The sequence below is a fragment of the Gymnoscopelus braueri genome, assembly GCF_963280865.1.
Source record: "Gymnoscopelus braueri genome assembly, chromosome: 24".
Lineage (NCBI taxonomy): Eukaryota > Metazoa > Chordata > Actinopteri > Myctophiformes > Myctophidae > Gymnoscopelus > Gymnoscopelus braueri.
This window is the reverse complement of record NC_137626.1, coordinates 25644142-25668266: the sequence shown is the minus strand read 5'-3', so window position 1 is coordinate 25668266 and position 24125 is coordinate 25644142. Positions and strand designations below refer to the sequence as shown.

The 24125-nt window shown below is 37.4% G+C and overlaps 1 protein-coding gene across 4 annotated transcripts in view; it reads left to right on the top strand.

Annotated features, from left to right (window-relative positions):
* LOC308080827 (paraspeckle component 1-like) overlaps positions 1–20943 on the top strand; it is a 49883-nt gene extending 28940 nt beyond the window's left edge. For 2 of the 4 annotated variants that reach the window (XM_080422848.1, XM_080422847.1), the window contains exons 9-11: positions 11215–11263; positions 14801–14943; positions 16163–17227. In XM_080422848.1, coding sequence (XP_080278974.1) covers positions 11215–11263; positions 14801–14943; positions 16163–16345 — 375 coding nt within the window. In that variant the 3' untranslated portion in view covers positions 16346–17227. Of the gene's footprint in view, positions 1–11214; positions 11264–14800; positions 14944–16162; positions 17228–20743 lie in introns of those variants that run through there. The other 2 variants (XR_013932748.1, XM_080422849.1) reach the window with 2 other exon arrangements.
* Positions 20944–24125: the final 3182 nt, after the last annotated feature.

The following is a 24125-nucleotide window of genomic DNA, read 5'->3' as shown; positions in this document are numbered from 1 at the left end:
TCTAACCAATGTTTGCAGTCTCCAAGCAGGGTAGGTCAGCCCTGTACCTACTTAGCAGCTGCTGGGCTGTCAGGAACCTAAAATGGCTTCCATTTATTTGACTTGAATAGTTAAAGGAGTAGTTCACCCCAAAATAATCTCTATGAATGCAAGGCTTCATGGGGTGTGTTATTGATAGAATATAAGTAGTTTTTCGGGTGAAGTACTCCTTTAATTAAGGTTTTGAGGCCTATCAGGCTCTCGAAGCCTTATTGCATCTCTTGCCTTTCACTATTCTTCCGCCGTTTTTGGCAGTTCTGGCCTAACCGCGTGGTCACTTTTTACGAAACTCGGCAATATGGTAGAGGGCTATGCCAAACGGCGAAGAAACGAAACTCACAACTATCGGCCAAAGGGTGGCGCTATTTTACTCAATTGACTTTGAACAGGTACAACTCATGCCCTGTTTGACCCACATCCATGACACTTCGATACACACATGCGTCTCCTCATGCCTAACAACTTTCACGCTCTGACTTTTGACCTCTGACCTTTAGATCTCCCACCATTTCGAATTATATGAAAAACAGTAAAAATCTATAGCTTTCTGGGATCTTTGAGCAATCTGCACGAAACATTTTACACATGAACTTTGGACCTATGCCGACAAACGTGAGCAAGCGGATTTTCCATAAGTGAAAACATTAAGCTTTTATGAGCCAATTAATATTGCAGTTTTAAGACAATTATTCGTCTGCCCCTAACACGTTCATGCAGACTCACATTTGTTTGAAACTTTGCAATAATGTAGAGGGTCATTCCAAGTATCACTGAAACCAATCTTACTCCAATTGGTCAAAGGGGGGCGCTATAGCAATTTTTTGAAAATGCAAACTTTAAACAGGCAAAAGTCATGCCTCGTTTGGCCGACAGCCGTTAAACATGCTTACACATGTGCCTTGACTCATGAGGAACACATCTATCACTTTGTCCAGTAAGCTCCGCCCTTAGATTGTCTGCAATTTTGAGCAGTTTGAAAAACATTTAAACCCAGGATTTCTGAGCAATTTGCGTGAAAGTGTGTCGTGTGTGAAGTCCCTTTTCACCAGTCCAGGTGTGTTGGTCCAATGTTGGTCTTGAAACCACAGGGTCGCCTGTTCAAATCCCACCTCATGCAGACTTCATCTCTATTGTATTGCACACGACATGACTGTATCAATGAATAAACTTGCAATTGTTAAATGAAACGCTTATTTAGAGTAGTTATTTTCAATGTATGACGTATTTCATTCCCTCTTTTGTTTTGTTTTGTTGGATTCTCCTTTTTCACTGACTAAGGCTGTGGATTGAATAGCTTGATCAGTTCAGTGTTAGCCTCATGTACCAGAGGTCCACGGTTCAAACCCCACTCATCACAGTTTACATTTAAATTGCATTGTACATAACCTGACCCTGTTAATTCAGACATGTGCAATTTTTAAACAATAACATGAAATGCTTTTGAGAGTAGTTGTTTTTTATGTATGACATACTTTCTTGTGAAAATAGCCGATCTACAATCTCACACCTTTTTAGATAGCAACGCATTGTGAGCTTGTAGATCGACTATTTTCACTAGTTTCCATTCCGAGGACACAAAAAAAAAATCTTTATTGGTAAATGTTTTGTGAACCAGTGATCTAGAGTAGTTAGCGTCCTGTCTATCCAATAGCTCAGTCAGTACTGCGGCCATAGCTGAGTGGTTAGTGAGCCCGCCTAGGGAGCCATAGGCCTTGGTTGCCCCAGGTACGATTCCAGGCCAGGCCAGCAAATGTGTCAATGAAATGAAATGTGTCCCTGAGCAAGACTCTTAACCCCTAATTGCTCACAGGCCCTCATTGGAAACAAGGCCGCAAGGACTTTCATGAACGGACCTGTTAAAGGAATTATCCTTATCCTTTACACTGTCTAACCGCAAGTCTGTAGGTCCCTGGTTCAAACCCCAATTTAACCAGTTTGAAAAACATTTTAACCCAGGATTTCTGAGCAATTTGCGTGAAAGTGTGTCAAATCTGTGAGCTCCTTTTCACCAGTTCAGGTCTGTTGGTCCAATGGCTTAATCATCTGCCTTGAAACCACAGGGTTGCTGGTTCAAATCCCACCTCATGCAGACTTCATCTCAATTGCACTGCACACAACATGACTGTATCAATGAATAAACGTGCAATTGTTAAATGAAACGCTTATTGAGAGTAGTTATTTTCAATGTATGATGTACTTCATTCCCTCTTTTGTTTTGTTTTGTTGGATTCTCCTTTTCATTGATTAAGACTGTAGATTGAATAGCTTGATCAGTACAGTGTTAGCCTCATGTGCCAAAGGTCCACGGTTCAAACCCCACTCATCACAGTTTACATTTAAATTGCATTGTACAAAACATGACCCTGTTAATTCAGACATGTGCAATTTTTAAACAATAACATGAAATGCTTTTGAGAGTAGTTGTTTTTTATGTATGACATACTTTCTTGTGAAAATAGCCGATCTACAATCTCCCACCTTTTTATATAGCAACGCATTGTGAACTTGTAGATCGACTATTTTCACTAGTTCCCATTCCGAGGAGACAAAAAAAAAAACTTTATTGGTAAATGTTATGTGAACCAGTGATCTAGAGTAGGTAGCGTCCTGTCTATCCAATAGCTCAGTCAGTACTGCGGCCATAGCTGAGTGGTTAGTGAGCCCGCCTACAGAGCCAGAGGCCCTGGTTGCCCCAGGTACGATTCCAGGCCAGGCCAGCAAATGTGTCGATGAAATGAAATGTGTCCCTGAGCAAGACTCTTAACCCCTAATTGCTCACAGGCCCTCATTGGAAACAAGGCCGCAAGGACTTTCATGAACGGACCTGATAAGGAATTATCCTTATCCTTTACACTGTCTAACCGCAAGTCTGTAGGCCCCTGGTTCAAACCCCAATTTAACCAGTCCAAATATAATTTACTGAACAAAAATCATGACTTTGTTAATTAATGCATTAATTAATGCATTTTATGCATTTTAAGCATTTTATGCATTTTATGCATTTTAAGTATTTTATGCATTTTATGCATTTTATGCATTTTAAGCATTTTAAGCATTTTATGCATTTTAAGCATTTTATGCATTTTATGCATTTTATACATTTTATGCATTCTTATGCATTTTATGCATTTTATGCATTTTATACATTTTATGCATTTTATGCATTTTAAGCATTTTATGCATTTTATGCATTTTAAGCATTTTATGCATTTTATACATTTCATGCATTTTAAGCATTTTATGCATTTTAAGCATTTTATGCATTTTATACATTTTAAGCATTTTATGCATTTTAAGTATTTTATGCATTTTATGCATTTTATACATTTTAAGCATTTTATGCATTTTATGCATTTTATGCATTTTAAGCATTTTATGCATTTTATGCATTTTATGCATTGTAAGCATTTTATACATTTTATGCATTTTAAGCATTTTATGCATTTTATGCATTTTAAGCATTTTATGCATTTTTTACATTTTATGCATTTTTTACATTTTATGCATTTTAAGCATTTTATGCATTTTATGCATTTTAAGCATTTTAAGCATTTTAAGCATTTTATACATTTTATGCATTTTAAGCATTTTATGCATTTTGTACATTTTAAGCATTTTATGCATTTTAAGCATTTTATGCATTTTAAGCATTTTATGCATTTTATGCATTTCATGCATTGTAAGCATTGTATGTATTTTATAAATTTTATACATTTTATGCATTTTAAGCATTTTGTGCATTTTAAGCATTTTAAGCATGTTATGCCTTTTATCTATTTTATGCATTTTAAGCATTTTATGCATTTTATGCATTTTATGCATTTTAAGCATTTTAAGCATGTTATGCCTTTTATCTATTTTATGCATTTTATGCATTGTAAGCATTTTATGCATTGTATGCATTGTAAGCATTTTATGCATTTTAGACATTTTATGCATTTTAAGTATTTTATGCATTTTTTGCATTTAATGCATTTTTTGCATTTTTTGCATTTTATGCATTTGATGCATTTTAAGCATTTGATGCATTTTAAGCATTTTATGCATTTCATGCATTTTATGCATTGTAAGCATTTTATGCATTGTAATCATTTTATGCATTTTAAGTATTTTATGCATTTTATACATTTTATGCATTTTAAGCATTTTATGCATTTTATGCATTTTATGCATTTTAAGCATTTTAAGCATTTTATGCATTTTAAGGATTTTATGCATTTTATACATTTTATACATTTTATGCATTTTATGCATTTTATGAGTTTTATACATTTTAAGCATTTTATGCATTTTAAGCATGTTATGCATTTTAAGCATTGTATGCATTGTATGCATTTTATGCATTTATTTTATGCATTTCATGCATTTTATACATTTTATGCATTTTATGCATTTTATGCATTTGATGCATTTTAAGCATTTTATGCATTTTAAGCATTTGATGCATTGTAAGCATTTTATGCATTGTAATCATTTTATGCATTTTAAGTATTTTATGCATTTTTTGCATTTTATGCATTTTAAGCATTTTAAGCATTTTAAGCATTTTAAGCATTTTATGCATTTTATACATTTTATGCATTTTATGCATTGTAAGCATTTTATGCATTTTAAGCATTGTATGCATTTTATGCATTTATTTTATGCATTTCATGCATTTCATGCATTTTATACATTTTATGCATTTTAAGCATTTTATACATTTTATGCATTGTAAGCATTTTATGCATTTTAAGCATTGTATGCATTTTATGCATTTATTTTATGCATTTCATGCATTTTATACATTTGATGCATTTTAAGCATTTTATGCATTTTAAGCATTTTATGCATTTGATGCATTTAATGCATTTTATGCATTGTAAGCATTTTATGTATTTTATGCATTTGATGCATTTAATGCATTTTATGCATTGTAAGCATTGTAAGCATTTTATGCATTTTAAGTATTTTATGCATTTTATGCATTTTTTGCATTTTATGCATTTTAAGCATTTTTTGCATTTTAAGCATTTTATGCATTTTAAGCATTTTATGCATTTGATGCATTTTATACATTATAAGCATTTTATGCATTTCATGCATTTTATGCATTGAGCATTTTATGCATTTTATACATTTTATGCCTTTTATTCATTTTATGCATTTTAAGCATTTTATGCATTTTATGCATTTTAAGCATTTTAAGCATTTTAAGCATTTTATGCATTTTTTACATTTTATGCATTTTAAGCATTTTATGCATTTTATGCATTTTAAGCATTTTATGCATTTTAAGCATTTTATGCATTTTATACATTTTATGCATTTTAAGCATTTTATGCATTTTATACATTTTAAGCATTTTATGCATTTTATGCATTTTAAGCATTTTATGCATTTTAAGCATTGTATGCATTGTATGCATTGTATGCATTGTATGCATTTTATGCATTTTAAGCATTTTAAGCATTTTAAGCATTTTATGCAATTTAAGCATTTTATGCATTTTATGCATTTTATGCATTTTATGCATTTCATGCATTTTATACATTTCATGCATTTTATGCATTTTATACATTTTAAGCATTTTAAGTATTTTATGCATTTTATACATTTTATGCATTTTATGCATTTTTTACATTTTATGCATTTTATACATTTTAAGCATTTTATTCATTTTAAGCATTTTAAGCATTGTATGCATTCTATGCATTTTATGCATTGTAAGCATTTTATGCATTGTATGCATTGTATGCATTTTAAGTATTTTATGCATTTTATACATTTTAAGCATTTTATGCATTTTAAGCATTTTATGCATTTTATGCATTTTATACATTTTATACATTTTATGCATTTATAAATTTTATTTATAGCCTCTTTCCCACATTAAGACACTGCTGGATAAATATCTGACCAAGGCGGTAGATGGTCATTCATCAATTTGCCTCTATGGAGAAGTTCTGTGTGGTTTCTGTTCCCACATTAGATAACTGTTAAGTACACATTACATAATGCTGTCTAAAGCATTTAAGACTATGCAATAAGGCTCAAGACTACCTTGTCCTGTCCTCTCTGTGAAAATAAAATAATAGTTTATGTATCTGGGATGAACATAAATCCTACCTGGGACACAGTCGGAACAAAGATATATTTTGTTTCCCACCTGGAAATAAATATAAACGGAGAAGATAGTCAGTGTGCATATCACCGTCACTGGCAAATGGTGCATGTCTTCCGAGTGTTTGCTGCACTTGCATCTTGTCTGTGTAAAACCAGGAAATGCCAACTCGTGAGAGTTGCATTGTCTTTGTGCCAGGACTCCCTGGGTAGTAGCAAAATCGCAAGTAGTACATAATCTGCACTTCTAGTTACACCAACATTGTTCTTGTCAGTCAAGTAGGGTTTTTTTTTTCTCATATTGCATATAGCTATCTAGATGTATAGACAGACAGAAAATTTACATAGACAGGCAGACTGATGCGGTTGTCATAGCAGCACTGCAGTAAGAAACACAAGACCAATACAGAGAGGGAGAGCTTCATGAATAAAATAATAAGAGGGTAAAAAAAAAAGCTACCAAAACCAAAGGGGATTTACTGTAGGGTCTCGCTTGGCTCTGCACTTGGATCACCCAGGGATTGTATAGTGTATGAGCTAGGTATAAATATAAATGTAGTCAAGAGTATACCTGAACAATCTATCCTCACTATTATGGGTAAATGTGTAAATATAAAGTACACTGTCTAGTTCAGAGAGCCTGGTGTAAACTGGCCAATGCCTTGCATTGCCTAAATAGACAAACTGCTTCACAAGAACAGTGTTGGTTAGAAAAACCTTTATATTTACTATGGACTATACACAGTCTCTAAAAGAAAACAATATGTGCATGTAAAAAAAAAAAAGAGAGAAAATATATCAGCTCCAGCTCCCACATCACGTCAGTATGGAACATTGCCAGTGGATTTACGGCTTTCAGTGCAAGTGGGAAAGGAGTTTGTTACGCTTAATGGATTACAATTAATTAGCATATTTTATACATGTAGTTTGCTTTCTTATTTTTGTACTTTTCCCTTTAAAACAAATTGTTTTTATTAGGCTGTTTAGTTGATGTTCATATGAGTAGCTGTTTTGTGAATACCATGGTAAGTATTCTTGGGTCAATTACTGTGTTTAAATTGACCCAACTTCTCTATTATATAACCCTACTCTGTTTTAGGTTGAACTCCCTGACTGCATAGTTAACAATTTTATGTATTTACTATTTATACATGACGTTGTATTGCAGTCTTCACAATTATTTAATTTGCATGAAGAAGCTACTTCTACTATCTTTAGTTTACCAATTTAGGCATTGTACCCTGATACACTTATGTTATTGTTCTGAGGAGATGCACTAACACAAACTCACATGCTGGCTCATCTAAGACTTGCTGTATATTTGAGGATTCATTTATTTGTATTCTAATGTTCACACAAAAGAAATACTGCATGCTTATGCACAATTAGACTTAGATTAAATCTTGAAGATAATCGGATTCCCCATCATAACAAAATGATTAAATGATTTTTGTTACATTTCTAAACTTGTGCTGTATATACATAGACCATTTCAGGCTATTAACAATAAAGCCTGATTTATACTTTGTTGTGACTGGTGTCACACACTGACACTAGACTTTTAAGAAGCTCACAACACGTTGCGTTGTGAGCTTGTTGATCTGTATAACTAGGATCTAACTTAAGTATAACTCAGGCTTAAAACTGTGAGATTTTTTTTTTTTTTTGCCTAGTGGTTTAAACAGCTGACAGGATGTTGACAAGTGTTTAACACATCTCCTAGCAACAATAGAATGTTGGAAATGAATATAACCATTGGATGTAGAATTCATTATTACAGTCATACCCATTGCACAATCATTTGTCTTCGATCCATATGATTTTTAAATATAAACTATGGACACTTCCTTTTCATGGCCTTAAAAATAACCCCACGATTCACATAGAATTGAATTGCTCTCCATGTGCCATTTCTTTTATTTATTGCAGCTTGTTCAAGATATTTAGGTGTCCGGCCAGGTAACCTGTTGTTTTCTTCTTCCTTCTTTCTTCAACCTTCTTTCTCCTTTTTCCCTGCTCTTTCTTCTTCTTTCTTCGCTGTCTGGTTAGGTCATAACTTTTTCTTTGCGCTGATTCAATCAGGCCGATTTGTCTGGTGATGATGAACTATAGCAACCACCTAAAATTCATTCTTTTAAAAATGTAATTAAAAGTCAGCTGTACAATACGAACTACAGCTTTACACCTTTCACTGAAATGTAGGCTCAAACACTTTTAATACACTGCGACTTAGTGGAAATGACTATTCATCACTCAGACTTTTTCTAAAGCTGTAAAACCATACAAGTCTTCAACTTTTACCAAATTTGCTGTATACTTTTTTAGACCTGGATGATGAAGTAATTTTTTGTGGTAGTTTTAAATGTATAAAAAGTTGCGCCTGTAACACATAACATTGCTGATTCTAAATGTTGCCTTGAACTGTGAAGTTTTGATCAAAGTACAAACTTTGGATGAGACCGGACTATCCTGTTTGGTGCATTTTTTTGTCAGTTTTTGTTCTGAAAAATAGAAAATGATTAAAGAAAATGTTCAAAGTTACGCATAGCCTACTACAAGAAAAGAAGTCTTCCTGAAGATGGTGCTACAAAAAAAAAGAAGAATCATTAGATATAACATAAGCCATATATTCTATGGCTTTGCAACATACAACAAAATGGCCTAAGTCAATGAGAAACCTTTTTTACTTCATGACCAATGAAATTATGAAGTAAATCACTTAGTTTTTTACTTTAAACTTTTTTTATAGTTCAAATTTCACCAAAATTAGTGTACACCACGGTTACACCATGCTTAAAATGTTTAGCCTGTAACATGCAAACAACTTACCGTAAGTGCTACTGCCCTCCCATTAGTCAATTAAAATTGACGGACCTCTGACATAACCATAAACAAACCCGGTACGCCCATATATAGGGAGGACTACGGCCACGTCACTATCACTCGGCCATATATAGGCATGTCACTGATTCAGACATAACAATCAACAAACCTGATATGCTCATATATAGGCATGTCACTATGACTCAGACATAACCATAAACAAACCTGATATACCCATATGTAGGCAGGGCCATGTCACTGACTCAGACATAACTATAAACAAAACCGATACGACCATATATAGGCATGTCACTATGACTCAGACAAAACCTTAAACAAACCCGTTACGCCCATATATTGGCATATATGGACCCACAGATTCAACCACTATGCCCATATATGGTCATCTGCATATATGGGACCTACCGACTCAAGGGATATGGATATCCAGTTGTCCAGAACCGCCGATCCAACTGATATGCCATATATGGGCATGCCAAAATATGGGCATATACTGATGACATCAGGGATCTCCATATATGGGCAAAGGGACAAGGACTGACAGATACAAAGATCTCCATATTGGCATAAAAGGGACACAGACGGAGGTACAATGGGTACTCTGAAAAAGCCCCTAACACTATGACTCAGACATATCGGTCGGATCGGCGGTGTGACGTAGTTACACGGCCCGAACCTCTAGTAAAGTAATATTTTCCTAATTCTTTGAGACATCTACAGTACACAATGGTAGGCCTAGATGACTTTGTGGTGAAGTTCAAACTGTTGCTTTGACACTTTTGTGGCAATGTGGCCACGTGTCTCTTGGCAGCTGGTGAGTTCAGGATGAAGTGATCTTTTTATTTATTTTTATTTTCAATGTGTCGTTGGTGCATGTTTTATCATGTTCTATGTCTGGGGAAAACTCTAGTTCCCAAGGCTCGTGTTGATGCTGGTATAAATTGGTGAATTATGTACTATGTAATGAAAATTTCCTTCTGGACAATTGTCATGTTGGGCTGGTTTGCCTGACTTGAATTAAGTGTGGACAGTTTCTTGAATTGTTAACGAGTTGTCAAAAATAGTTTCCTTTATTAATGTTTTATTGCTGAGCCAAGCTTAACCCAAGTCAGTGAAATCATTCCTTGCATTTCGTGCAATATTTTATTTGTGTGTGTGTGTGTGTGTGTGTGTGTGTGAGAGTGTGTGTGTGTGTGTGTGTGTGTGTGTGAGAGAGAGAGAGAGAGAAGGGGAGAAAGCAAGAGTGATGTGACTGTTTTATGTAGGGATAGTTTGTGTGTTTGTGGAATCCTTTGCCTTCCTTACAGTGTGATTTTTGTGTGCTTGGAAGAATGAATGAGTGCATAATAGTATTTTTTTTGTCTTGCATCTAATGTATATATCTAATCATGAGGTTGTGATATTGGGATGGGTTTAGCAATTGATCATAATAAAACCGTAAGGAAAATTAAAGGGGAACTAAACCCTAGACATTTTGAGTTTTCTGCCATCTAAAGGTTACAATTAATCTAAGGGCATGGTTAAACCTATTGCACTGATGTAAGCAACACTGATGCAGCTAAAAGAATATATACCGTAGTGTGTTTATGCCAAATGACAATAGTCTGTAGTTTTGTCAATGCTTTCACATTGGCATACTTATCTCTAATATAACCATTATTAAGCTGCAGCACTGTATCTTACATTACAGTACCACGCTCAAACTCACAGAAGAGGCTTAAATGCAAAACACCCTGCCTGCGCAGCACACCGTCATTGACATGCATTGAGTTCCGCCAGTGCGGGCGTTGTACATAGACAATAGTGGGGGCAGCTGTTTTGACATGCGCCAGCAGTGTGTTTTACACTTTAGGGTTTAGTTCCCTTTTACAAATGTCATTTTTATAGTTGGTGTATTATATAGTTAATACACTATGCAAACATAATTGTATCTGGACAATTCATTTTATTTGAGGTCAAGGAAATGCTGTAACAGCTAGCTTGTATGTGGTTAATTGTTTAGACCAGATGGCCTTGTATAAGTTGACATTTTACCCCGTATGTGTAGCCTGTATTGCCCAAACTCTAAGTATGGTGAAATCTCAGCCATATTTGTTAACATAGGCTACCAATTATCCTCAGTAATGCAGTACTATGTGTTAGTTTTTTCTAGTAGTGTATGAGTGTGGCGCGGTCCGTAACGATCGCTGGGAGGCTTTTGTTTTCAAGGTTGTTCTTCACTTCTTCCAGGAAATGAGAATGGGTGAGCTGGGCCCTCGTGGAGCCGTTAATATGGGAGGTAGGGGCATGACCATATAAGGACTGGTCACTACTGAAAATACAAGCTGAGCAGAGAGTGCTCTAATGCTAGTTTTCTCTGTTTTACATCCCAAGTGGCTGCATTTCCGTGCAGTTTTATTCCTCTGGGTACATATTCAGAGTTTTCCTTTTATTTTTGTATGCATCAAAACGGACGTGGAGCCAGTTGGGATGCAAAACAAAAATTAAACTGGAAAAAAAAAAAACCTGTATTTGGAATATGCAGTAGAGCGCATTATCTATACTCTGCTGGGTCTATATTGTGTGGGTAGGGGAGCGGGATTCATAGTTAAATCTTTGTCTGGTCCCTAAGCTCTCATCCTCTGTCATCTGAAGCAAGTAGCAGGTTTGTTGTGTCAGCAAAGTGTTAATATTTTAAGCAAAATGTACAGGGGCTGAATGTAGCTGAATTCTTTGTAAGAATAAGTTCCAGGAGGTAAAGGACAGGCCAATTGTTTTTACTAAATTTAATATATAGTGTACAAACTTGCTACTGATCTGCTGTCTGCAGGTTGAGAGTCTTGGGACCAGAGTTAGGCAGGGCCATACTCTGTTCAGAGCTGGAGTCAACTGTCAGAGGTTCATGGTGACTTTTCACCATATCAATGTTATAATCCAGGACTGCACACCATCACTATCAACAAAGCTACTGTGGGTCGTTTTTAATTGTGTCATTTGTTTTACCTTTTGCGTATGATCACAAACTGCCTCGGAATATTTGCCATACATTGAAACGGTTTCTAACATCTTTGTTTTATTCTGTGTGTGTGTGTGTGTGTGTGTGTGAGAGAGAAAGAGACAGGCTGGGGTGTGTGCTGTGGAACGAAAATATGATTTTGTTTATTGAAATTTTGGCTTCCATTTTGACAATAGTACATGTTTGTCTTACATTCAATATGAATATATGATTATAGATGTTTTGATTTATATTCCAACAAATTACAATAGTTACGGTCCTTACACACCGGGGTGATTTTTTTCATGCGAATAATACGTTTTTTTTAAAAACCTTTTAAAGTCAATGCAAGCTTCCACACCAGTTTCGCGGAGCGAAAAAAGTGTCTTTTAATTATTCGGAACGAGTCAGAATTTTGCGTATATTCGCATATTCGCCGGTGTGTAACCGCCTTTAGACCGCTAAAATGTGTTGGGAGTTTGAGTTTAAATAGTTAGTGTTACATAATTAAATTACAAAACAAATGTAACTGTAATCAGTTGCAATTGCAGAGAAAAATTATTTGTATATATTAATAATTTTTCTTTTCTTATTTTGACAGTAAAAAGCGCCATACTTTTTTTTATTTTTAATTTAGTGTAGCCAATTCCCCCTTCTCCCCAATTTAGTCCTTGATTCCTCCCCACTGCTTTTGTGACTGTGGCTGTTGTATCCTACCGACCCACCAGTGAGGAGCCCCCAACCGTGAGTACGTAGAACCTTTGTCCTACCCCTCCCACCCAACACTCCCTGCTGACAGGTGCCGCCCCAGCCCGTAGGAGTAGTACATGCAATGACCAATATCACCCTCCCCGCCCGGCTTCCGTCCCCCTAACAATTGTGTTTGCATAGACGCCCGACAAAGCCGGTTGCACCACGGTGGATTCGAACCCACAACCTCCGTGGTGGTGGTATGCAGGGACTTTACCACTGCGCCACCCGAGCGTAAAAAGCGCCATACTTGTGGGAAATACAGACTTCCAAAGTGGCCCAAAGTATAAGAGAGAACTTCTAAGCAGGAGTCTTACCCACATAGGGAAGTGAAAGTACAGAGAAAACTTCGCTGATTATCAACTTAAATCCCAATATTCTGATGTGAGGAGATAGTGTGGCAAAAAAAGTATTATATCCTAGGTCTTCTGTGTAGGTCGCTGAAACGATAAACTTAATTTGTATAGCACTTTTTAAAAACGGTGCTAGTGCTCCACACAAGAAATTAGACATGTAGACAACCGGAAGAAGGCAGATAAAAACATTGTAATTGAATTAAAAAGATTAAGCATTAAAAGAAGCTTTGTAAAAGTGCGATTTAAGAAGGATTTAAAACAAGGCACTGACTCGGCAAGCCTGATGGGGAGGGCATTCCAAAGTGTAGCAGCTCTGATTGTAAAAGCCCAGTCATCTTCTGTTTTGTTGTCGTGAAACAATGATGGGAAATTCGTCGTTTCATGAGTGTATATATAGTAATAAATAGATTTTTCACACTATATTATTGATCTCCTCGCACTTAAAGAGCCACAATAGACTGCACCTCTCTATAAAAAACATTGTGTATGTTTTCCAATGTATGAACAGAATTTGTTTTGGATAAGGGTGAATAGTAGAGACTTGAAAAAATGTGATGGTTAGAATATTTTAATTTCGACTGTAGTATATGTGCTTTAGGCCTATCACATTTTTGCATCTTGCAGGCAAAGGTCAAGGTAGCACACATGCAGGCAGCATAATGAGCATACTTCAAGGCAGGTAGCATTACTGTATCTTACCAGATAATTGTTTTTAAATCTAGCAAGTCGTTAAAACACGTAACGTTTGTGTCATCTCTACTTGTATTATATCACCATTTAAGAACAGACTGATTGGTCTGTTGCATTATGGGCAGTATAATGTAGTAGTCCAAAAGTTTGTTTTGAGTGTGTATTTCCGTGTGCGATTGTGTGTGTTTTCAAGGCATGTATTATATTCAAATATTGGACACCTGTCACTCATTGTAGATATTAATAGCATTTTTCCTTCACTGGATTGCCATCTATATGTACTTCTACTGCAAAGCTCTCATATTTTCTCTAATATACCGCATCTTTTTCTGGGGATGAATGCAAGAAATTCTCTTGTGTTACTGCTATTTCTCTGAACTACCAAACATACAGTAGTGGTATGTTAATAGTGGCGTTTTGTCTGGTTGTGGTAAAATTATGACTTCTGTCTATTGTAGGTCTGGTCAAGTTTCCAACAACTACCGGTACTCTCTTGCTGTCTGACTAAGATGGTGTGCAGTTCTGGGTTTATCTAATATACAAATGTGGATGTTTGCATTTGCCTCAAGTCTTGTCTATCAGAGAACCTCCCACAGCTGGCTCTGCACTAACTAATTAAATATCTAAAATATATTTTCCGTAATATGAAACAGCACCGTTACTATTTTAGCCTAATGTTGGTTTTTGGTTAACACGGAATTGTGTATACACATAACTACTCGGCAGATGTTATTCTCTGAATTAGGTTGTACAGTATATTATACTGTATTTATACCATTTTTATTTGTGATCTCATAGCTAATCAGCCGTTTTAACAGTACTTGCAATGTATAGCAGTGCTTGTTTCATTTATGGTAAATTCCCAGGTACTGTTCAGATGTCTGGCATACATTTTAAACGTTTGTGACCAAAAGCCAACGTTAGCTAGCTTTGTGCGCTTGTTGATATTTGCTCCACCACTCTGAACAAGTTCCTCCGGAGGTGGCTGTGAGTTAGGTTTATTCTTCCTGAGTTACCAAACAATGCTCCATTGTTTTGCGTGTAGATGGCTATAACCCTGCTCCTGCGGGGGCCAGTGGTAACCAAGGTCCCCCTCAGATGATGGGCATGGGAATAAGTGGAAGGGGCGGAGCCACTGGCCCAGAGGGAACTCCAAATATGGGCACGATGTCAGAGAATGGAGCCATGGTAATGTATTGTGCTCATTCTCTCAAACTCCTTGTATGGATTTTAGTTGATAACAATGTGTTTGTTGAAGCAATTGTAATGAACTTTGGAGTTGGCTTGTTAAATATGTTGTAAAATGCTTATCAGAAAACCAATAGTTTGCAAAAACAAAACATGGCCTAAATTCAGTGCACTCGGAGCTACTCCAAAGGCTTAAAACATTACATTCTAGCACAAGGAAAGAATCCATGTCAAGCCATAGAACAATTTAAAGGTCCTATGACATGCTGCAATGATAAATAACATTTCTGGCTGTAGGGGGCGCTGTTGAAGGAATTTTCACATTAACTGTGGAAAGCCTGGTTTCTATTTACTGTTCAGTGCTCAGATCCGGTCTAGAGCCTGTAAGCTATATCCAGTCATTTCCCCACACGCATACAGACCGTTTCTATGTCTACTCTAAACCGGATCTGCAACATGCAGAGCGAATTGATCCCAGTCTACTTTGACTTGAAATTTAAGCCAGTAACACATTTCGCCATCACCTCTCTTAGTTTCATCCTTAAAGATAAAGTTAAGTGCTTCATAGTGGTGCTGGTTACAACAATGCTGGTGTAACTAAGCAATTAAATGTATATATACCTAGATAAATAAATAAAAATAAGAATTCATTTGCATAGGTGCTAAAACATTGCGGACGGGCTAAAAAAAAGTATTTCCCTGGTTTGAGAGAAGCCCAACACTTGAGTCATTGTCGGGAAGCGGAAGCCTGTTTGAGTAGTACGCATTTTTCAGATATAACCTTTTTTTCGGTAGAAGGGATGTCATGTAAACCCCCCCAATAAACAGACCAAAAACTAAGAAAAAGGAACATTTTAAGTCATAGGACCTTTTAATTGATTTGGAAGAGCATGAAAAGTCACTGATGTTGTGAAACATTGGATCACTAACTAATGGGTTCATTCCTCTCTCTCTCTGTCTGTTTGGCCACCCATCTTGGATCACGTTTGGATCCAAATTAAACCCCAACTGACGAACTTTGAAAAACTCTGTTGCTGAATGACCTATCATCGCCCAACGGATTCTTTGTTTTCACCACTCACTCTCCAAATATGCCCCAACACACACACACGCACACACACTCTTTATCTCCTTCTTTTTCAATCATTCTTTTTGTCTCATTCTGTATTTGAAAAATACATGCACTTTGACCACTCGTTTTTACTTGACATTGCTTCAGCGTAATGATCGTTTCCCACAAGCTGGATTAATGGGGGCTCGACCAGGGGTGGAGTCCCCTCAGCAACAGACACAACCGCAGCAGCAGCCAGGCCCTCAAGTTGGAGGGGCCCCAGGATTTGGCAGGGGAAGCCCCGTTGGGGGAAACTTTGATGGCCCTAACAACAAGCGCCGCAGATATTAAGTCGATTGTATTCGGACAAGGGACTTTTGACGGTTTACAGTTTTTGCATAACTGCCCAGTTTAAATTTAGATTTTCGTTTTCCTGCCCTCACACACCATTATTGCCTGCTTTTTTTATTTTGTTTTTATTCCCAGTAAGTTACCGTCCTCTTAACTAGAGGCTGTTGCCTGAAATTCTGTGATTTTATAGTTTCTTGTTGGTTTGTTTTGTCAGTGGAGGCTGGGCTCTTGATATTTTATTTGTTATTTTGAATTTGGTAGTTATGACATTAACATAACTATTACTTACATAACAGGCGTATGATGTTTGACCACAGTACCCCACATGCTTTGTAGAAACACTGCTCTGCCTGTATATATTTTTTCACTGCATTTCATTTTTTATTCATCAATTTTTTCTGAAAGTTACAGCATCTGTGGTTGTAAGAGCCATGTACCTGGTTATTTCAGCTTTCAAATAATGGATTCAAACATCTTTAATCTCGTTAATTGATTTCCATTGAATCCATGTGAAAGAAATTGAAGCTTTTATAGCATGTTGAGCGTTTCCCATCTAATTAAACCACTAATATTCTTATAGACTTATACATACTTGCTCTATGCTTAGATAAAAAAATGTCAAGAGGCCTGGATTTGCAGAACTTTTTCAAGGAAACAAAACCAAATGGTACCCAAGAATGCCAGGTTCAAATAGTTCCTTCTAGAACTTATGTATCTAATAAATATCCTCTTTTGGTGTTTTGTTGTGACCATGTTTTGTCAGTAGATGAATATCTTTTCTGCTTTGTTTCCTAAACCAAAAAGCTGTAGCACAAACTACATTAACATCCATCCATGCCGTCATTGAATGTCTCCTCTGCTTTGTTGGTTATCGAAGTGAAATAAAAGACATGAACAATGGAAGGTGTCGTTTCTCTTATGCAAGAATGAAGGAAGTCATAGAGAACCAACTCCACCCCCTTTCTATCAATATATACAGTATACACTCACTGGTAGATCTTGTTTGTACCGGGTTGGACCACCTTTGCCTTTAGAACTGACGTAATCCTTCATTGCATGAATTCAATAAGATACTCAATTTGTGCTGGGGCTGAAAGTCTGCTAAGAACCCCCCCCCACACACACACACACACAGCATTACACCACCACCACTCTGAACCGTCGATACAAGGTAGCATGGGTCCATTCTGAATGTCGCAGCAAACATCAGACGCCAACGTTTTTCCAATCTTCTGTTGTCCAATTTGGGTGAGCCTGTGCGAATCGTAGCCTCAGTTTCTTGTTCTTAGATGACAGGAATGGCACCTGGTGTGTTCTTATTCTGCTGTAGCCCATCTGCCTCGAGGTTTGACGTGTTGTGAATTCAGAGATGCTCTTCTACATACCTGAGTGGTAATTTTAGTTACTGTCTTTCTATCAGCTTGAACCAGCCTGGCCATTCTCCTCTGACCTCTGGCATCAACGAGGCATTTTCATCCACAGAACTGCTGCTTCTCTTTTTCAGACTGTCACGGGGCAGCCTGTACCCCACACTCACTCACTCACACTCACAGAAATAGGTTCTTGGTTTACCTTTATTACTATCATCAGTGTGAACTTTATATCAAAAAATAAATAATCTGTACATTGAAACTGTACACACTGTAGGATATTACAAATGAACCTGGCATCTGTCTGCATAACATCTAAAGTTGCTCCCATGTGATTGGCTGATTAGACATTCAATGTGCAGTTAGAATCCAACTCCCATCATGGGTCGCATGTCTCCCTTCTCTCTGCCCTAAGTGCCTGTTTACACTTTGCTGCCTAAATAAAGCATAAAATACCCCCAAAAAGAAAACACTCAACCTCTTATTGCTCGTGTGTAGACTATTTTCTCCTCCCTCCTTTATTGTAACAACAATGCCATACATGTCTACCAAGTGCCTAGGATATAGTGATGCCCGCAGTAGTCACTGCTACCAAGGACCCTAACCCAGGGAAATGCTCTGAAAATGGTGTGTGTCAGGATGTTCTCAAATTAATGCTTGTATTAAAGTGAACGGGTGAAGAGATGACAGTTTCTCTTGAGCAATTATATTCATGCAAAAGAATGATTTGTGCATCTGAAAGCTGTGTGTGCCATTTTTACTGCGTGACTAGGAGGTTAGCCGTCTAGAAGAGTGTCTGGTCTGTCTGTCTGGTTGTGTTTGTCTGTCTGCGGATTATCTGCAAACCCCTGGACTGATCAGTGCCACATTTCTTGTGCATGCTGACCAGGCCAAGGAAGTACCTCCATGCATTTTCTTCCCAGATAATGTCTTATGTTTTGAAATATTGAACTTTAATTTAATAAGTTACTTTTAGTTCAATTACATCATAGATATGTCATAACGACTGACGTCTGAGATTTGGACATTGGAGGCACGCTGCTATTAGATCCTGTCTTGTTATTTAAATTATAATCATGGCTGGAATGTCATCTTTTAAACGGGTAATAATTTCAGGACAAAGGTTTTCATGAGACAATTCATTTTGTGGTTTATTTCCGTCTTCGTCCAATAAAACACAAAGAAATGCTAATAATAATTGATATAATAACGATACATGAACATCAGCTTAACCATTTCCTCAGTTACATTTTATTACTAGCTGATAGTCTAAAGTGAAATGGGTGTAAGACGAAGTGTGTGTGTGTGTGTGTGTGTGTTTAAGTATGTGAGCTGAAAATAATGTCAACAAACTAAAGAACCAAACCCATGGTTTAAAGTAAGAGTGCTATTGGACAAGGGCCAAAGCAGAGTCCCAATGCACAGTAAGCAAATCAGCAAGCAAGGTGAGAGATCTTCATGTTCATAGATGGCCAACCTTTAAAGGACAGAAGTCTGGCGATACATGGGTTTAATCCTATTAAAATTGCCTAGTGGGTGGACTTCCTGTTTATCTGTGTCCCCTTCTATCAAACCAGTCTCTTGCTGGCAGCGGTTCTGGTAGGAGACACAACAAGTCTCCTTTGTGTCTCCTTTTTAATTTGATGATTGAGGGGCGGCCATAGCTGAGTGGTTAGTGAGCCCGCCTAGGGAACCAGCTGGCCCTGGTTGCCCCAGGTTCGATTCCAGGCTATCCCAGCATATGTGCCGATGATATGAAATTTGTCCCTGAGCAAGACTCTTAACCCCAATTGCTCACAGGTTCTCATTGGAAACAAGACCGCAAGGACTTTCATGAACGACCTGTTAAAAAGGAATTATCCTTAACCTGCCGGTCATCAAATTATTGGCTTAGGAATGCGACAAAAAAAAAAATATCCATGAATTCAAGTCTCCATGGGGTGACTAATCAGTAGAAAAAAATAATTTGTTTGGGTGAAGTACTCCTTTAAAAGACAGAGAGAAGAGAGATTGGGGAAGGAGAGAGAGAGGGGGGGCAGACGGGTAACTTTAGTAGTCAGTGTTTTACTGTGTATGCATCATTAGCCGTGAACAAAAGGAGAAGGTCTGCACACCGTTTTGATGCTCCCAACATAATTTAATAATAGAGCAGTCAATAAAAAACATGCATCATTAGCCTTCGCATTCACACACACAAGCAAAACAACACGAACCGTGCTTGGTGTGCCGTGAAAAATCACTGTTTGTGTGCACGTGCACACTGCTTCGTTCAGGCCAGGGCAGACAGTGCAGTGGGCAAGAGAAGACACTTCCCTTGCTCTATGAAACTTAAAACCTGTCAAAATTCAAGAAACTTATAATAATAATAATGACAATTTAAAGGGAATCCTACTTGATGCGAAGTCCATTGCACACCTTGTTAACTGAGCGTGCGATGTTGCCACATGCAAAAAAGTATCCAGCAAACCAAAAGTATTCCATGGAAGCAGATAGGGACAACACATGTAAACATAACTTGTAAACATTTTAAATCCCTTTTAGAGAGTTTAAACCTCCTAAAAAAATTGTTTAGCATAATAGCAGTTAACTTAGCAGTGACATAAGGTATTATTTTCCCTTGAAAATAATTGAAAGGCAGAGTTGACAAGGGTTTGCTTTTTTGCCTTGAAAATAATGAAAGGCAGACAATATTATTTCTGTTTTGCATAGCTAACTCACTTTCCTGAAACAGGATGAACTTATTTAATGTTTACACTTTTGATTCAGGAACGTTATAGCCATGTTTGAGCGAGGTTTAATAAGTAAAAAAAAAAAAAAGATAGGAACTAAATAATTCCCAACACTTTCTGTGATGTAGTATGCTTGCTTGCTTATAGGAAATAATTAGAAATGGCTCTTTTTTATTAGGTGTACAAGTGGTTCTCAAAAGTTTTCATGTGAAGGACCCCTAAATGACCAGGGACCCCATACAAGATTTGTGTTGTTAAAATGTACTTGCTGTTAATCTTCTCATATCATGTCTCCTCAGACAACCAGCAGTGGTTGCAGCAGGATGAGCTCCGATGAGGGCGGGCGGCCAGCCAGCCAAGGTGGGCTCCATGGTGGAGGTGATCTGCAAGGGGCAGCGTGGGACAGTGGCTTACATCGGCACCACGCTATTTGCCCCTGGAAAATGGGTAGGAGTCATCCTGGATGAGCCCAAGGGGAAGAATGATGGCACTGTGCGGGGCTGGGGCAAACGCTACTTTACGTGTGAGGAGAACCATGGGATTTTTGTCAGACATTCACAGGTAGTTAGGCATGATTTAACTCATTGAGTGCCATTAACGTGTTTCACGTGTTTGAATAAAATAGAAAAAAACTCAAAAAGAACCCAAGATATCATTATCTGAAGATTTGCAGCTCCATCCACTCCTTCTTTAACTTATAACTGAAAAAGGCTGTATCTCGCTTCCTAAGCACTTTTTTTTTACTTAGAATTTTTTTTTAACCCATTAAAACCTGAGGCGATTCTTTAAAAAAATCTAAATCCTAACAGTTTTAAAAAAAATATATATAAAAAAAAAAAATTCACGATTTTTCAAAAATAGCAGATCTACAAGCTCGTAGCGCGGCACTCGGTGCCGCGCTATGAGCTTGTAGATCTGCTATTTTTGAATAGTCAAAGGCATCTAAAGTGACACAGAAGCGTTCCAGGTATCAATGGGTTACAAAATCGTACTGGCCAGAAATAGCCAGAAATAATTCGGGCACTCAATGAGTTAATTTTTCAAGCATGACTTTATACATGATGAATTAATTTCCAAAATAGTATAGGCAGATTTGGGGGGGGTTACCTGAAGTTAATCACATTAACTAAATTGTATGTATCTTCTTGGAGGAGTAGGTGAATAAAACAACTTTTACACAACTAGCGTGGTTAAGATGATAGATAATTAATACAATGATCAATAATGATAGACTATAATAGAATCTATCTCCTTTCTCTCGATAGTTGTCTCTTGTGTTTCTTTCTGTCTCTCTGCTGGCCTCTTACTGTCATGGTCTGTTTCATTCCGTCTTTCTCTCCCTCTCTTTTGTCTCTCTCACTGTCTCTCTTTCTGTGAGCCAGATCCAGCTGGTTGATGATGGAGCGGACACAATGTCCCCTGAGACACCTGAGCCAGCCACTGCCAAGGTTCCTAAACACGGTAAGGAGACACACACACACACACACACACACACACACACACACACTCACTGACACCCCCAAATCCAGACACACACAAGCCCATAATTCTGTCCGTGGCTATCATTCATCAGCATTTTATTGTCTCCGCCAGGCCGAAGGCGTGGCCGAGACGATGTTTTGCACCCCGTCTGTCCGTCTGTTTGTGAACAGCTAATCTCCGGCACCGTTGGCCCGATCGACGTGAAACTGTGCACACACAGATCGGCCTATTATAGAGCCACCAGCAAGCCGATTTTAGCAAAACACATTTTTTGATCTTACTCCTACAGATTTTGTCCAAACATCACGGAAATTGGTACACATTATCTCTGTGGTCATGTGATCAAGACGGATCTGTCAGATTTTTCATATTCAATCCTGATTGGTGAATTTCAAACATTGCTGGCCCACAATAACCTACCTGACCTGGCGGAGACCTGTGCTCGGAGCACTTTTTCTAGTATTATAATTATCTGTAGTACTTTTATTTTTTTGTATTTTTTATATCATATCTGCTATTCATACTGTTGAGGAAAAGAGCACACACATTTTGCTGTAATGTATGTGACAATATAGTACCTTGAATCAAGAACTTAAATACTCACAAGCGCAACCGCACACCCCACACACACACACAGTCAAAATACCTTATCTTTTGTCATAATATCTTATCTTTTGTCAAGGTAAGACTGCGTCATTGAAAGACAGAGACCTAGAAGATGTTGTTTCATATCGAACTAAGCAGTGAGTCCATGTCCCAACCTCTCCAATGACATGATTGGGACAAGAGACCCGAGTAAATACAGATAGGAACTCAATTCACAAGACAAAAAAAAAAAGTTTGGCCTCATCCAATGTGAAAGTCCCCTGTACCCCAGGCTGGTGACCTCAATGTTAAATAGGCAGTAATACCATACTTGCTGCCCTCTAGTGGTCAGAAATCGCTTATTGCAGCTTTAAGGTCAGTCTTTTTTTTCCACCATTGTCATAGTGGAATCCAAATTCTCTCCCTCAGAAACAGGGTTAGTACACTTATGTGTGAGCCCAGAACAAAGAGGATTGTGACCCATTTTTGGTTTCATTCCAAAGAAGGTATGAAATGAAAGCCGCTGGACAGTGAGTAGGATGATGTAATAGTGTCACCGTCTGTGAGGGATGAGCGACATGATGAAAAGGGATGGTGTTTTTGTTATGGGATTTCAGTTTGACTTCATAGTAGAGAGCGTTTTTTTAACATTGTATTACAGACGGGTAAATTCATGGTACATTAAGGAATTTTTAGATGTGCTTTTTAATTTCAGTCCATGGAATGCGTGCTCCAGCCAACTGTCTGTCTATTTTTACAATTTTCGGTCATATTTGCTCCACAAATCAGTTAATCCTTTGGTAATGAACTGATTGTCTAGACACAGATGATTATAGTACAGAATGTGGTCAATTAAGCACCAGTTTTCCTATAACCTCTCCTATAGCATAGGAACACTGTTACAAAAAATATTCCGCAAAGGATAAAGATGAGCTAGAGTGCTAACCTATTTTTTGATTTTTGTTCTGATTAATATACAATGAAAACATTCTTGAAACTTTCTTTGGATAAAATAAGTCCTCTCAAACTGACCACAGAAAGTCTGTCAGTGGAAATATGTCCTGATTATCTTACCATTAGTACAGGGGTCCCGCAAGCATAATTATGTTCTCTCCTGTGTTTTCTTTTTACACAAATGAAATAATTATCTAAGAACAATGTTACGGTTTGTGCAAGTATTCTGATGACATGGCCTTAGTTGGACTTTTATTGAAGGGAAGTGTCAAGTTCTTCAAACATGGTGTCAAATTAGTGCTCTACAGTTATAGTGGTCTTCAAGAGACAAGAAGGTGGCCGCACACACTGGTAGCCAAAGTGCCAATACTTTATTTTTGGACGCAGAGTAAAAAGAAACCAACGTTTCGGCAGGTAACTGCCTTCTTCAGGCAGAACACAATGTGTTCTTTTATAAGACCTTGGGTATTCTTATGGTATTCCAATGGGGTCTGACGCATGGGTGAGGTACTGAAGAGGAGAACATGACATTTTTGAAAAATCTAAACTCTCTGTGTTCTCTTTCATAGGTCCCCCTATGCACATCATACACACAGGAGATGGAGGAGAACAGAGGGCATGGTGAAGAAGCTCTTGCACACACAATCTCTGCATTCCATG